Consider the following 13,450-nt stretch of genomic DNA (forward strand, 5'->3'; position numbering starts at 1 on the left):
TTTTACTAAAGCATCTGTAGTTTCCTCACTGGGGGACCTAGAGAACACATGAGTGCATGAATGTGAGAATGTGTTACTCTTTTCCTCTGAGCAAAGGATAAAACATTGAAAGCTCCAAGGGCTGAGGCTCTGGGTTGAAGTTATGTTCTGTACAGCCCCTTTCAATGAACCACACGTCCTTCAGCGATAATGAGAAAGTGTCTATTAGCTGAAACCCCTAGCGGACGGTTGACACGGGCCTACATTTTTCTGTGTTCATGTGTGGACGTGCGCATCCGCCAGAAGTGGTTTATCCAAGCAGTTAGGAGCTGCTCTAAGGAAGGGTGCAGGGTGGCAATTTTAATTAATTACATATTTTTCTTATCAAAATGTGTTTCCATTGCTATAAGATCCACCTCTTAGTGGAGACAGCAGCCGTGTCTTTCACATTACCTGAAAACCTGCAGAATGTTTATGGGCAGCCTCTCCTCAGCTGCGATCTGTGACCTGCGTCCGCTCTCTGCAAGTGTTTAGAAGATTGCCCAGAAGAGGCATTCTGTGGTCAGACACGCTTGAGAAAGACTGCACACCACGTGCTCCTCTTGGAGATTCGTAGGGTCAATTTGTATATTAAGGTTTCTGTGAAGACAAGCTCTGTAGGAAGGTGGTTGTGCTCGGTACCTTGACTAACCCAGTGTTTACCACGTCTAACCTTGGAAAGCTCTCTCCACAGAACACTTGCCTACATACAATGGGACACCAGTGTTTCACTGCTAATCATTGAGGAGATGCATGCCTTCACCTTTCAGAGAAACCCTGTAAGGAAAATAGAATCCCACAATAAACACATGTGTGTGTATCTGCTTGATATAGAAATGAATATTTTCTTATTCAAATCATACATTTTTACCAAAAGAAAAAGAGCTTGTGATTATTTTTTCTGGTGATAAAGGTGTACACAGACACTGTCAGTACCCATATATCCCCTCGGGCATTTCCACTGGAGAGCACAGCAGTCCACTCCCTCAACTTTCAATTGCCAGTCTTTCTCTGCCTGGAAGTTTTCTCTGGCCAGCCGGACCCACTGCCTCCCATCGCTACCCCAGAAGCCGGGAGCTGCTGACCAACAGAGGTGCAGGAACGCTCCGGCTCCCTCACCCTCTGTGAGGCGACTCAGAGGCTCGCCTTCTGCTGTTGGCTCCCAGGGTTCTCCATGCGCATCAGGTCCCATCTGCCCAGAGTGGAAACTTGCTTAATAATGTGTCCTTTTTGGCCACCTAACATTCTTTTGTTATTTATCTTCTCTCCACTCTACATATTTTGAGTGATTAAATTACCAAATTTGGGATCACATTCCAAAAATACTCCCTGTATTTGTATATTCTTGTCTCAGGGTCTGCTTCTGTAGGAGCTCAAACTAAGATACGGTAATACATGTCCATTGGTAACAGAAAAATTCAGAAAATATTGAGCTATCATCAAAAGAAGAAAATGAAAATCACCCATAATTCAACCACCATTTGTAATCACTATTAACATTTTGATCTCTGTCTTTCCAGGATTTTTTTTCTGTGCAGTCACACTTTTTCTTTAAAGGATGAAAATGATCATGGCATATGCACATTATAACATGTTTATGGCTGGAGAGCATTCAATTCTAAAATGCCTGAGAACTAGGGCTCTGGTCTCCAGATTGCATTCAAAGCTTGGCTCTAATACTTGCCCTGTGGGTGAACTCGCACAAGTTATATATTTAACCCCTCTGTGTCTTACATTCCTCATTTGTAAAATGAGGATAATAATATTATCTATCTTCTGCATTGTAGTGGAGGTTAAAGAAAATGTACCTAAAAAACACAGATGAGTGCTTGACACATAGTAAGAGCCATTACTATAAATTCTGACCATTATTTGTTTAGGTAATTCCATACTGAAGTCCATTTAAGTTTTTCTCAATTCTTTTTGCAATAACAAAATCAAGTGTTGATTCTAAAACAGGAAAAACACCAAGCTTTTTGTGGCTGTCCTTTTGTAGGAATTGTATCGCTCACTTCCGGGTTTGCCCGGTCTTCTGCTTTCATTCCCACCCGGCCAGAAGCTCTGGTTCAGGAGCAGAGTGAAAGGCTGCCTTCGAGCCAGTTCTACTATCTGACAAAAGAGGGCGCGATTGTACTGTTTATAGACGATGTCCTGTGTCAGCAAAGGTAGCAGTGCTTTGGGGTAATGTTGTTTTATAATTATTTTCAGATTCACCCTTACCAATTACAACAAGTTTTCCAGGCAGAGCTGGTTTAGCTTGCACCGAATTGAAATTATTTTTAATAATTCAATCCAAGCAACTTTTAATGCAACTGGCATATATGCTCCTTCGAGTTATTCCTATCACTGCCAGCGCGTCAGCAGCCTACAGCAGTACGATGCCCTCCTGTTGCCCAGCGACGTGGATGATGTGTCAAGCCCGTGGGAGGTCACTTTTGTTGATTTCCAGGTAATAAACTGAAACATATTCTTCTGTGTATTTGGTGTCTAAGAAACTCAGTGTTTGTTTGAAAACACCTGAAATAGAAACCCAGATATTTAAGGGAAAGAGATGAGTGGATACCTTTACAGAAGTATTTTTTTCTTTATCCTCTAAGGTGTGAAACTGGATAGGATAGGGTATCTCCTCTCCCTACATACCCACCAGCCCTCTTCATTTTACATTCAGGTGCGTCCGCTCACTAATAAATTATCAGGGAGGAATGCCAGCAGCCTAAGCCCGAGCGAAGCTGTGGCCTGAAGCCCAGCGACTGACACTTCCTGGAGCGAGAGGCCCTTCTAGGGAGAGGAATTATCAAACAATTATTTTATTTCCTTCAGGGAGCCGAGCAGTGATCCTATCAGGGAGATAAGAAGTACAGCTGTGGCGTGAGTGACAGCTTTGGTAGTTAGTGTAGGAATGGAGCTGTCAGCCAGGGAGTCAAAAATATCTGAAAGATCCTCTTAAAAGTATTTGGGGAAAGGCATGGGGGGAGAAGAGGTTCTTTTTCACCACTAGAACCTCAGGCTGAGAGACATCTGTCAGGTTCTTCTGTTTACCTGTGAGAAAAACTTTGACTTGTTCTTGCAACTCACTGAAATACCAGGCAGGGCTGTCCCTTTTATGGGCATTTTCCAGTCTTTTCCATATATATACATATACATGGGAAAAATATGTATATACATACACATATACATACAGACTCTGGCACAAATAATGCCTTTTTTATTACAAAATCTTTTATTACAAAGTCATAAGCATATAATTCTGTAACATAACAATATCACAGTCAAGCACACCCTGACATTTTAGGTGAAATGTTCTAACTGCTGCCCATCTCATGAAAGATACTCACTTACTCTACCTCCCACACTCCAGCAAGCCTTGCTCCTGCTGGACCTTGTGTATATATTTACATCCCCAACCCGGCCTTGGAGAGGTGAGAAGCAGCGTGGGGTAGGGAGGGAGCTTGCATTCTGGAGCCCAACAGCACTGGTTTCCAATTACATCTCAGCCACCTGGGCAAGTTACTTCGCCTTCTCAGTTTACTACCTATCCTTCCAGATGTAAAGAATTCATTGCCTAATATACGTGGCAACACCAGGACCCTGTCAGGCATGGATTAGCAATGACTACTGTTTATGAGTCCCCTCTGTGCGTCAGAACTGCAGCCATTGTTTTTCAGATGAGGTGACTGGAGCACTGATGATTACGTAATTTTTCAAAACGCTGTCCCTGGTAAATGATAGAATTTGAGTTCTGGATGGTCCAGCTCCAAAGACTCTCTAACACTTTAATATATATATATATATATATTTTTTCTCTCTCTTGCCCTTTAAAAAAAGAAGCAGGAAGAAAGGACAATAAGATGGTAATAATGAAAAGGACTAACTTACACATAATCTCACCTAATTAGAACGGAAGAAGTGACTGATTTATGCCTCCACCTTGTTTCAGACATGATTTAAGGTGACTTATAGACATACTACAAGAAAAATAATTTTGCTAAATGGGCCAAGACATGAGGGTTAAGCAAAACAAAGGAAGGAAAGATCAGTTAGATCTGGTGAGGCTGGTACACAAAACCACAAGCCCATCTCTCTGCCCTGGCTGGAGCAGGCTCAGTACTTGGTCTCTGAAGCTTTGGGGCAGCCAGCATGAGAAGGAATCACCCGGTCACCTGGTTTCATGGGCTCCGTAACACTACTGAAAATGTGTGTGTGAGCACTATGTCCATCCCTGGTGTTGTGCAGCAGGTGCCAACATCTTGGACGGTGGCCTTACAGTGAACGCAGCACTGGGTGTTGTTGAAACGCTCTTAATATAAGCATGTGGCAGAATGCAAGCTCAATCCAGGAAGAGGCGATGGTGGTGATGGTGGCTCAGGGGTGTGCAGGAAGGCTGCGTCCCACACATGCAGCTTTGCTGACCTGGCTTGTTATAGGAATGAAGTGTAGATGTCTTGTGTAGGCCAGCTGGGGATGCTGGCAAAGTGTAGCCAGCATCAGAAAGAGCATGTGTTATTCAACTATAGATACCTTTGCTTTGTAGGAATGCAGACCAAGTGTTGCTAGGTCTTTTGACTTTTCAGTAGAAGCTGGATATCTGGATTCTAATGGGAAATTTTCAGGGTGTTCAGAGCTCTGGGCCAAACAAAACTCACTTGTGGGCTTGATACACAGTACTTGTGATCTCTAGTTCAGAAAATGGATGGACAATATACCTTCAGGCATTGTCCATAGATACTGTTTGACTCACCAAGTCTTGTTAAGAATTACAGGGCAGTCAGCGTGAGGACATTCTCCTCGGCTACAGTTGTCGCATCAAATGAGGCCATCTCTGGTAACTGTTCAGTCACTAATTCGAAGACTAGGCCACATTACCTCCTCATAGAGGGGGCAGGCCAAGGCCCCCAGAAGCCAGGTGAGAATCTCCTTCAGAATCTGTTTTGGATTCAGTCTAGAGCAGACAATCGGGTGAGCAAGGCCCTGCAAGTCTGTGGCACGGTGAGTGGCTACAATCAGTTTAGCACAGAAAAATGCTACTGTGCCTGCTTAAGTCATAAAAATGACTTCTCAGTAAAGCACCCATGGATAATTCAATTTTCTGATGTACTTTTAAAAAATTGACCAGGTATCTAAATGAAGTGACACAGTGTAGGGTTATATTGTAAAAGCCAGCTAAATGTAGGGGCTGCCTTCAGAACTGATTGCTCCCTTTAAAGTAATTACCCTGTAGCCTTGTTTCTTTCATTGTGACAGTATTTAGATATCAGGGCCAGGTTGTTGACTTGAACCTCTCTGGGTTCCATCTAATTACACCACTTCATTTGCACATATGGGAAAGCTTTCCTTTGTACTCTCTCGGTAGGAAGTAAGGAGGGGCCGCTACATAGCTCTTCCCAAAACAGTATGAAGTCTGCAGGACACAACAGATAAAAAGAGAGAGGCGATGATGGGAGAGAGAAGAGACAGAACACACCAGGAGTTAGGAGCAGTCAACTGGCAAGGGACTCTGAAGCCAGACTGGCTGCCTTTCACTTTATAGCTTTACTGTACTTATTGCTGCGTGACGCTGGGCAAGTTACTTAGCTTTTCTGTGCTGCAGCCTCCTCACCCATAAGAGATAAAGTAGTAACTTACAGGCTCCTGTAAATATTAAATGAGTTAGGCAGCATCTGATACATAAAAAACCTTCAATAAGTGTTAGCTTTTATTATTTTCCATGTTTTACATAATTGGGAGCCATGTTATTTTTCCCTTAAAAGAGTTTTCCTGTGTAATTTCTGTCAACAGAATCAAAGGCAGAAGAACTGAGATGAAATTCTTTGTGAAATTTATACTAACACATAAAATGTTGAGTGTGTTTGAATCTTAGAGACACTGCAGCAGTTGTGGTTGTGAATGAGAACACTCCTAAGGATCAGATTGAAAGAAGGTTTATTTCAGATCATTGAAATAAAGGTTTTATTTCAGAGCCTTGAATTTCATGAGCCTCTTAATTATGACAATCCTGTATCCTAGAGGTGTTTCTGGGCCAGCCTTGAATGAAAATCTAGTTTTACTGCCCCCTAATCACACTCACATTTGTTAGATCATGTGCTTAAATTATTTAGAAAATATGGGCACAACATCTTAAATTTGGCAATGAGGGGTCCAGATCCCCCAGCCCGACTGGAAAGCAGACTCACAGGAGAGATGGAGTATGTCGCTTCAGCTCTTCTTTCTCTCCTGACAGATCCAAGGCTTTACCATCAAGGGGGGACAGTTTGCCAAGGCCCGAGACTGCGCCCCTTCCTTCTCACCAGCCATTCTGATTGGCCTGGCCATGTCCCTGATCCTGCTGCTGGTTCTGGCCTACGCCCTGCACATGCTCATCTACCTGCGGTATCTGGACCGGCACTACGACTTCATCCCGTCTCCGGCCCGCTTTCCTCAGCTGAGAGCTCGAGATGCAGCAGAAGAGAAGGAGCTGCTGAGGAGCCAGGGAGTTGAGTGCTATGAACTGAGAACCCAGGAGATCTGCAAAGTGTATGTGTAGCAGCACAGGCCTTTGCTCCCTCACCAAGGCCACAGTGGGCTCTGAGGGGAGCCATTTCTGTTCTTGCTGTTTGACTTCTGATGCAAGGTTTTCACCAAACGGCTTGATTGAAAAACAAGAAATACATGCCCAAAATACATTTTAAAGTATCTCCCTGCTTAGGTAGACTTCGGGCAATGTAAAAAGAATTCTTGCCCTGGCTGGTGTGGCTCACTTGGTTGAAGCATCAGCCCGTAGACCAAAAGGGGGTGGGTTTGATTCCCAGTCAGGACAGTGTACGATACAACATTCGTTGATGCCCAGCCCCACTCCTTCCAGAGCCTTCTACCCCAGAGCTCCCATGGACCTCCGGCAGTGGCCCGGCTGGCCAAGCCTGGTGTTCTCTCCTTATCCCCCTACCTGAACCCCTGTTGCCACTGCTTCCTACCTTGTTAGGGACCTTGAATCTTAATAGTTATTAATGCAAAAGAAAAAAATTAAAAAGAAAAAGGAATTCTCAGGAATCCCACAAAGATAAATATGATTGTTCATTGCCTCAAAGCTACTTTGAAAGCAAAAGGATGTTTCATGTTAGGGAGATAAAAAAATTGCCAGACAAACAACTAAAAACCACCAGTGCAATGTAAAGAAGGGAAGACACACTTGTTTCTTCTTTCCTGTGCCAGTTTGGATGTGGAAAGCGTAGAAATAATAAATCCAAGGTCATCTGGAAGATCTGAATTTAAAATACTCTTTAACATAATTTTCATTGTTCAGAAATCATGTCACAATTTTCACAGAACTATTTAGGGGGGAACTCTTTATTAATATGGTAGAATACTTTATTCAAGGGTTTTCCTGTCATGTATTTTGCTACTCAGAGGCAGCCCAGGTCACTCTGTGAAGTAGGGGTAATAATCTTGGTACCATTTTACCTTCCCCATTTGGTTGTGATGTGAATGTTCATTTCATTTATCAGTTTAGAGTTCCATTAGCTCTCCTAGCTGCCAGTTGAAATAAACAAATGAGCTAAGTAAGAAGAGTGTGCTCGCTATGATTCAAGGTAAATCCTTAAGCCCCCTTCCAACAAGGCAGTGACCCCAAAACTTTTCTTTAATAGAAAATCTGTAGCCACCACTAGTCTTTCTCCCATTTCCTTCCATATGGATATGGATTTCCCCATAATCTCTTTCAGTGTTTAGCAGATACTGGAGATTGGCTCGCTTTGTATCTTGGCCAAATCTTTTCTAATGTGCCTTCTGTGTTAAAGAGATCTTAAGTATATAAAAAATACATTGTATTTCCCTAACAAGATTTCCACACATGACCTTGATTCTGAGATACCCCCCCACAAAACTCAGAATGCAGATAGGAACAATGTTGGGTAGAGGTCATGCACAGAGAAACCGGATCTTCTGGGCAGCTGTGTAGACGGGTCCATAATCTAGTCCCATTTTTGAAGTCAAGTAGTGAATGACAATGACTGTGGGATTTCTGTAAGGACAGTCTCATGTTGGACATTTCTTCTGGCTATATTAATGGCTGTGAATGTAGCTTTGGTTTCTGTGACTGATCTGCAAGTATCTCTTCTCTCTTGTCAAAGGGCTGACATAGTTGAAAATCAGACCCAGGTCTAATCCTGCAAATGGGTAAACTGCATTACAAGTGGAATTCACAGCCTTGCCAGATCTCTGATATAAACATAAGAGCATTTATTACAAATGAGAGGAAGCTTGAAATAGGGATGGTAACTTTGGGGAGAATTTAGATGACTTTAATAAGAATGTTGAACCCCCAAACTCCACAGAGTTTTTCTTGCTAGCAGAAGTAAGCCCCCTGGGAGATGAATTTATTCCTTTCTTGCTTGAAAACTTTGCAATAGTCTCACTGGAGATAGTTACTTTGCTGGAGGGTGCCAGTTTGCTTTAATGCCTGTAGGCAAGTAGACTCATGTTCTAGCATATCCCAGGAAGCCAACTGCAAAGTCAAATCTGGAAGAATAAAACTGCAGTTTTGCTAATTTATGCAGCAAAAGACTGGGAGAAATGAATGTATGTGGGAATGGATTCTGGAGGTGCTAACTCAGAGAGTGAGGTGAATAATTTTAGATTGGGCTGAATTTTTCTGAGACAGTTTTTCTTACTAGATTTTAAATGGAATGTGCTAGTTTGAACAGCTGGGAATATTTTTAACAGTTTTCTCAGCTGGTTGATTAAAATTTTTACTCAACAGTGGCATATACTAAAATGAAGCCGCTACCAGCAATCTCTTAAAGAAACTAAATAACTTAGAGAATTAGAATGTAGGAATAGATTTGTCATGCTCTCCCCCTCCCCCATAACTGTTTTCCTCTATGGAGGCCCAGAAGGCCCTTCTTTTGTCAGAGCACTGCGAAATATGTTGGGAACACAGCATCAGCATTTTTGAAAAGTGCTGTTAGTGGCTGTCTCCTGTAGGCCGTGAGTGAAGGTAGGAGATGCTACCCTTGGACTGGAATCCTTAGTCTCAGTAAGGATGCTGGGGGTCTGGAACAGCAGAGGTCAAGTATCAGCACAGCAGCCTTAAGGGCTGAAGGGAAGGAGTGTTAATCAGATTAGAAAATATTTATTAACAGTAAAGCAAGCTATGACGGATGTGGCAGGGAAGTCCACTGAAGTACTCACTAATCTGAATCTTCATCATCTAGTTCTACTTTAAAAAGGCCTTACTCGAGTCATCATAGTGGATTCCCAGAACTGAGACTACTTGTAATGAAAAAGAGACCTCTCAAAAAAGGGTCTGTGGTCTTCACATCTAATGTTCAACATTATCATGAACAATCTTATACTTGTCAACTTAGTTTCTGTATTTTACCTTACTTCTGGTGTGTTCTGATCTTCAGATATACAACTTGCACTATTCCCAAGGATGCCTTTATTATCAACCCAACAGATAGGGGATTATTGCCTTGTAATTGTTAGTGTTGCAGGAGAGTAGCCTGAGAGATGTCTGTCTTCCTGGTACATCTGGAACAATATGGCAAAAGAAGTGATGTTGAAGTGAGTAGGAGTTGTCCAGGTAGCTAATGTGAAGAAAGACAAACATGGCCGAAGGAAACACATACATAAAGACTGGACGTTATCGTGTGCAGAGAACTATGAATACATGCATGTGGGCAGGCTTATATTATGTATTTAGAGTGAAGAGAGATAAAACTGGAAATGAAGAGAGGGAACAGAAGGCTGCAGTCAACTAAAGACTTAGAATCTTGCCGTTAGGTAATGGTGAAAATTTTAAGCAAGATAATTACATAGTATGTAAGTGTTAATAGAAAAGAGACAGAAATGCCCATTAAAAGATTATTGCAATAGTTCAGCCAAAAAATAATAGGATCTAAACTAAGGCAATGGGACAAGAGAAAAGAACTGCAAGAGATATCTAGGGTGTTGGTTCAGTGAGGCCTGGCAACCACTGGCACAACACATGTGACTAGTTAGATCTCTCATGTGGGATGCTGGGCAGATGGTGATGCTGGCCTCTGCAAACAGGGAGAAACAGGTGAGGTAGGCTTGGGAAGGGAGACGGTAGATTCCTGTAAGCAGGTCCTCTAGTAGAGGTCCGAGTAGGTGGTTGGATGTATGAATCTGGGACAAAATGGAAAGATCTGGACTAGAAAACTGGAAACATAGCCGGTGCTGTCAGTGTCCTGCCCATGTACCTTTGGCCCTTATTATTTCAGTGTGCCGTGGTGGCCCATGTTACCATTGCAATAACTGCCCTCAGAGGCTGCACTGCCCTCAGGGGCTTCCACTGCCCTCAGAGGCTGTGGAAGGCTAGAAGTGCTGAATAAGTGATGCCCCCAGGCAGTCATCTTTGTTCAATGACGCTCAGGGGTTGTGTATAAATACTCATGCTCATGTGTCCCTTGACTGGAACCATTTTCGAGTGTGTTTTACACCATTTCCTGGAGTTCCCTAGCAAGACTGAACCTTTGCCCATTGTGGTTTCTTGCTTGATAATGTTCATTTTATTGCTTCTCTTCTCCACCCTGTCTTACTTCCCTGCTTCCCTGATGATACTTCTGGTGTCACTTCCAAAATAAATGACTTTTATTCAAATCCTTGTCTCAGGTTCTGCTTCTCAGGAAATGCAAACTAAGTCCAGCAGCATGGGCCTAGGGGCAAAGTTGAAAATGATGTGGTAGTGATGTTGGAGAAATGAATGAAATCACCCATGTAGAAAGGATAGGCTGCTTGTAGACCCCTGGGGAACCCATCCTTTATGGAGTAGGATGAGAAGGAGAAATCTGTAGAGAAGCTAGAGTAGGAGCAATCAGAGAGGGAATAAGTCAAACCATGAAAAGAGTCGTGTCTCAGAAATCAAAGGAAAAAAGGCTTTTAGGATGGAAGAAATAGTCAGTCATGTCGAATGCTGGAAAAAGCAGGGAAATAATTAAGTGTTTATTCCTTGGATTTACCCAATAGGAGTTCATTCATGAACATCATACTCCATGGAAAAGAGGGAGTAGAGATAGCTTAGTATTTATTCCCCTGGTTTCTCCCAGAGGGAATACCTTGAACTGGTTACATTCCTTCTCCGGAGATCACTGCTTCTCTCGAGATTGTCTTCTCCACAAGACTTTCTCCTTCTAGGTTTCAGTAACTTCTTCCTTTGTCCCTTTGGGCTCGGAGACAGTACCAAGTCCATTGCTACTTGTCCCAGGTTACTGTAGTGTTCCTTGTGGGTCTCCTGGACCCATCTGGGATCTTCATAAATGATCCCTTTGTATATAAACCCTCCTGAAATTTGAGAGTACTTGCTTCCTGTTGGGTATCAGACTTATATAGAGTTTACACAAATTAAAATTTATTTGTTGCTTGTTTGTTTTGTATCTAGCAGTTTTTCAGAAAATTTGAAACAGCTATTTTGATAGGATGGAAAAAAACTGGAGCACATTGTACAGTAAGACAGTGGTTCTGAGGCTGTGGCATTTTTTTTATTTGTATTGTGTTCTGCTGAGATGTGAATGATGATGCTCGTACGTGTAATACACTGCTGTAGACATGCCCACATATCGTTACCCTTTACCCCAACTTTCAGGGCTCTATAGCCCGATAGTCCTTTCGGATTCCTGCTGAAAAAAAATCCATGTGTAGGTGAAATAGCTGTCTGGAAGCTACAGACAATTCCCGGGTAACAAACTGAGGCTTTCTCACTTAAAAATGCATATCTTAATGTAAGGGTGGTATTATTATAAGGAATCCCTTGGATATCCCCTAATGTATGCAATCAGCATAAAAATAATTGCTAACAAGCTGCATGGGCACCATATCAAGTTGATTGTCTCTGTAGTTGGGAGCCCCTGATTTAGAGAAAGGTTAAAGAATGTTTCCCAGAGAAAGGAGAAAACTGGTGAGACAAGGTCCTCAGAGAAAGCTTCCTGTTACAAGTTTACTTCTGGGGGTGTGGAGAAGCACTTTTTCTGTCTCCGTGGAGGGACACCACCTTCTGGGAACAATACTGAACAGCTGCCTCTTCTCTCTCTGTCCCTGCTTGTGCTCTGCACACCCTCACACCCCAGAGTTAGAAAGATTCTGAAACGAACAAATTCATCTTTCTCTACATTTTTGGACAATCAGCTTTTATGTCAGATTTTTCTCTGTAGAGTAAACCTTGCAGTGTTTGCTACATGGTGCTTTCAGTTACTAAGTGCAATGACATTTTATGATGATACTAGAGCAAACTTCAAGATCCCAATAAATGTAATTGAAAGGATGGTTTGGGCATTTAGTGAAGGAAAAATAGGACAAATGTAGGTGGTCAAATTTAGTTATTATAATGGTTATTATTTTGCAACACATGTAACCCTGATGCTGGTCAGGTGGATGTTCCCCAATGCTATGGCCTACTCGGTTAACATTTATTTATTTACTTTTTATAGTATATTTTATTGATCATGCTATTACAGTTGTCCTGTTTTTTTTTCTCCCTTTATTCCCCTCCACCCTGCATCCCCCTTCCCACCAGCTCCTCCCCCCTGCCCCCGCCCCCGCCACTAACTTCATGTCCATGGGTCATACATATAAGTTCTTTGGCTTCTCCATTTCCTATACTATTCTCAACCTTCCCCTGTCTATTTTGTACCTACGAATTATGCTACTTATTCCCTGTACCTTTCCCCCATTCTCCCCCCTCCCCTTCCCCACTGATACCCCTCCATGTGATCTCCGTTTCTGTGATTCTGTTCCTTTCTAGTTGTTTGCTTAGTTTGTTTTTGTTTTTGCTTTTTAAGTTCAGTTGTTGATGGTTATGAGTTTGTTGTCATTTTACTGTTCGTATTTTTGATCATCTTCTTTTTCTTAGATAAGTCCCTTTAATATTTCATATAATAAGGGCTTAGAGATGATAAACTCCTTTAACTTGACCTTATCTGGGAAGCACTTCATCTGCCCTTCCATTCTAGATGACAGCTTTGCTGGATATAGTAATCTTGGATGTAGGTCCTTGCCTATCATTACTTGGAATACTTCTTTCCAGCCCATTCTTGCCTGCAAGGTTTCTCTTGAGAAATCAGCTGATGGTCTTATGGGAACTCCTTTGTAGGCAACTGTCTCCTTTTCTTTTGCTGCTTTTAAGATTCTCTCCTTATCTTTAATCTTGGGTAACTTGATGATGTGCCTTGGTGTGATCTTCCTTGGGTCCAGCTTCTTTGGGACTCTCTGAACCTCTTGGACTTTGTGGAGGTCTATTTCCTTTGCTGGATTGGAGAAGTTCTCCATTATTTTTTCACATAAGTTTTCAATTTGTTGCTCTTCCTCTTCTCCTTCTGGCACCCCCATGATTCAGGCATTGGAATGTTTAAAGTTGTCCTGGAGGTTCCTAACCTCTCTTCATTTTTTTGAATTCTTGTTTCTTCATTCTGTTCTGGTTAGATATTTATTTCTTCCTTCTGTT

General features: G+C 42.3%; 1 protein-coding gene across 1 annotated transcript; it reads left to right on the forward strand.

Annotated features, from left to right (window-relative positions):
• Positions 1-1,413: 1,413 nt before the first annotated feature.
• ATP6AP1L (ATPase H+ transporting accessory protein 1 like) lies at positions 1,414-7,006 on the forward strand. Its single transcript, XM_028507490.2, has 4 exons — positions 1,414-1,423; positions 2,015-2,183; positions 2,227-2,467; positions 6,236-7,006. Exons 1-4 carry the CDS (start codon positions 1,414-1,416, stop codon positions 6,536-6,538), a joined length of 723 nt encoding a protein of 240 aa, XP_028363291.1. The 3' UTR covers positions 6,539-7,006.
• Positions 7,007-13,450: the final 6,444 nt, after the last annotated feature.

The sequence above is a fragment of the Phyllostomus discolor genome, chromosome 3 (genome assembly GCF_004126475.2).
Source record: "Phyllostomus discolor isolate MPI-MPIP mPhyDis1 chromosome 3, mPhyDis1.pri.v3, whole genome shotgun sequence".
NCBI classification, from domain to species: domain Eukaryota; kingdom Metazoa; phylum Chordata; class Mammalia; order Chiroptera; family Phyllostomidae; genus Phyllostomus; species Phyllostomus discolor.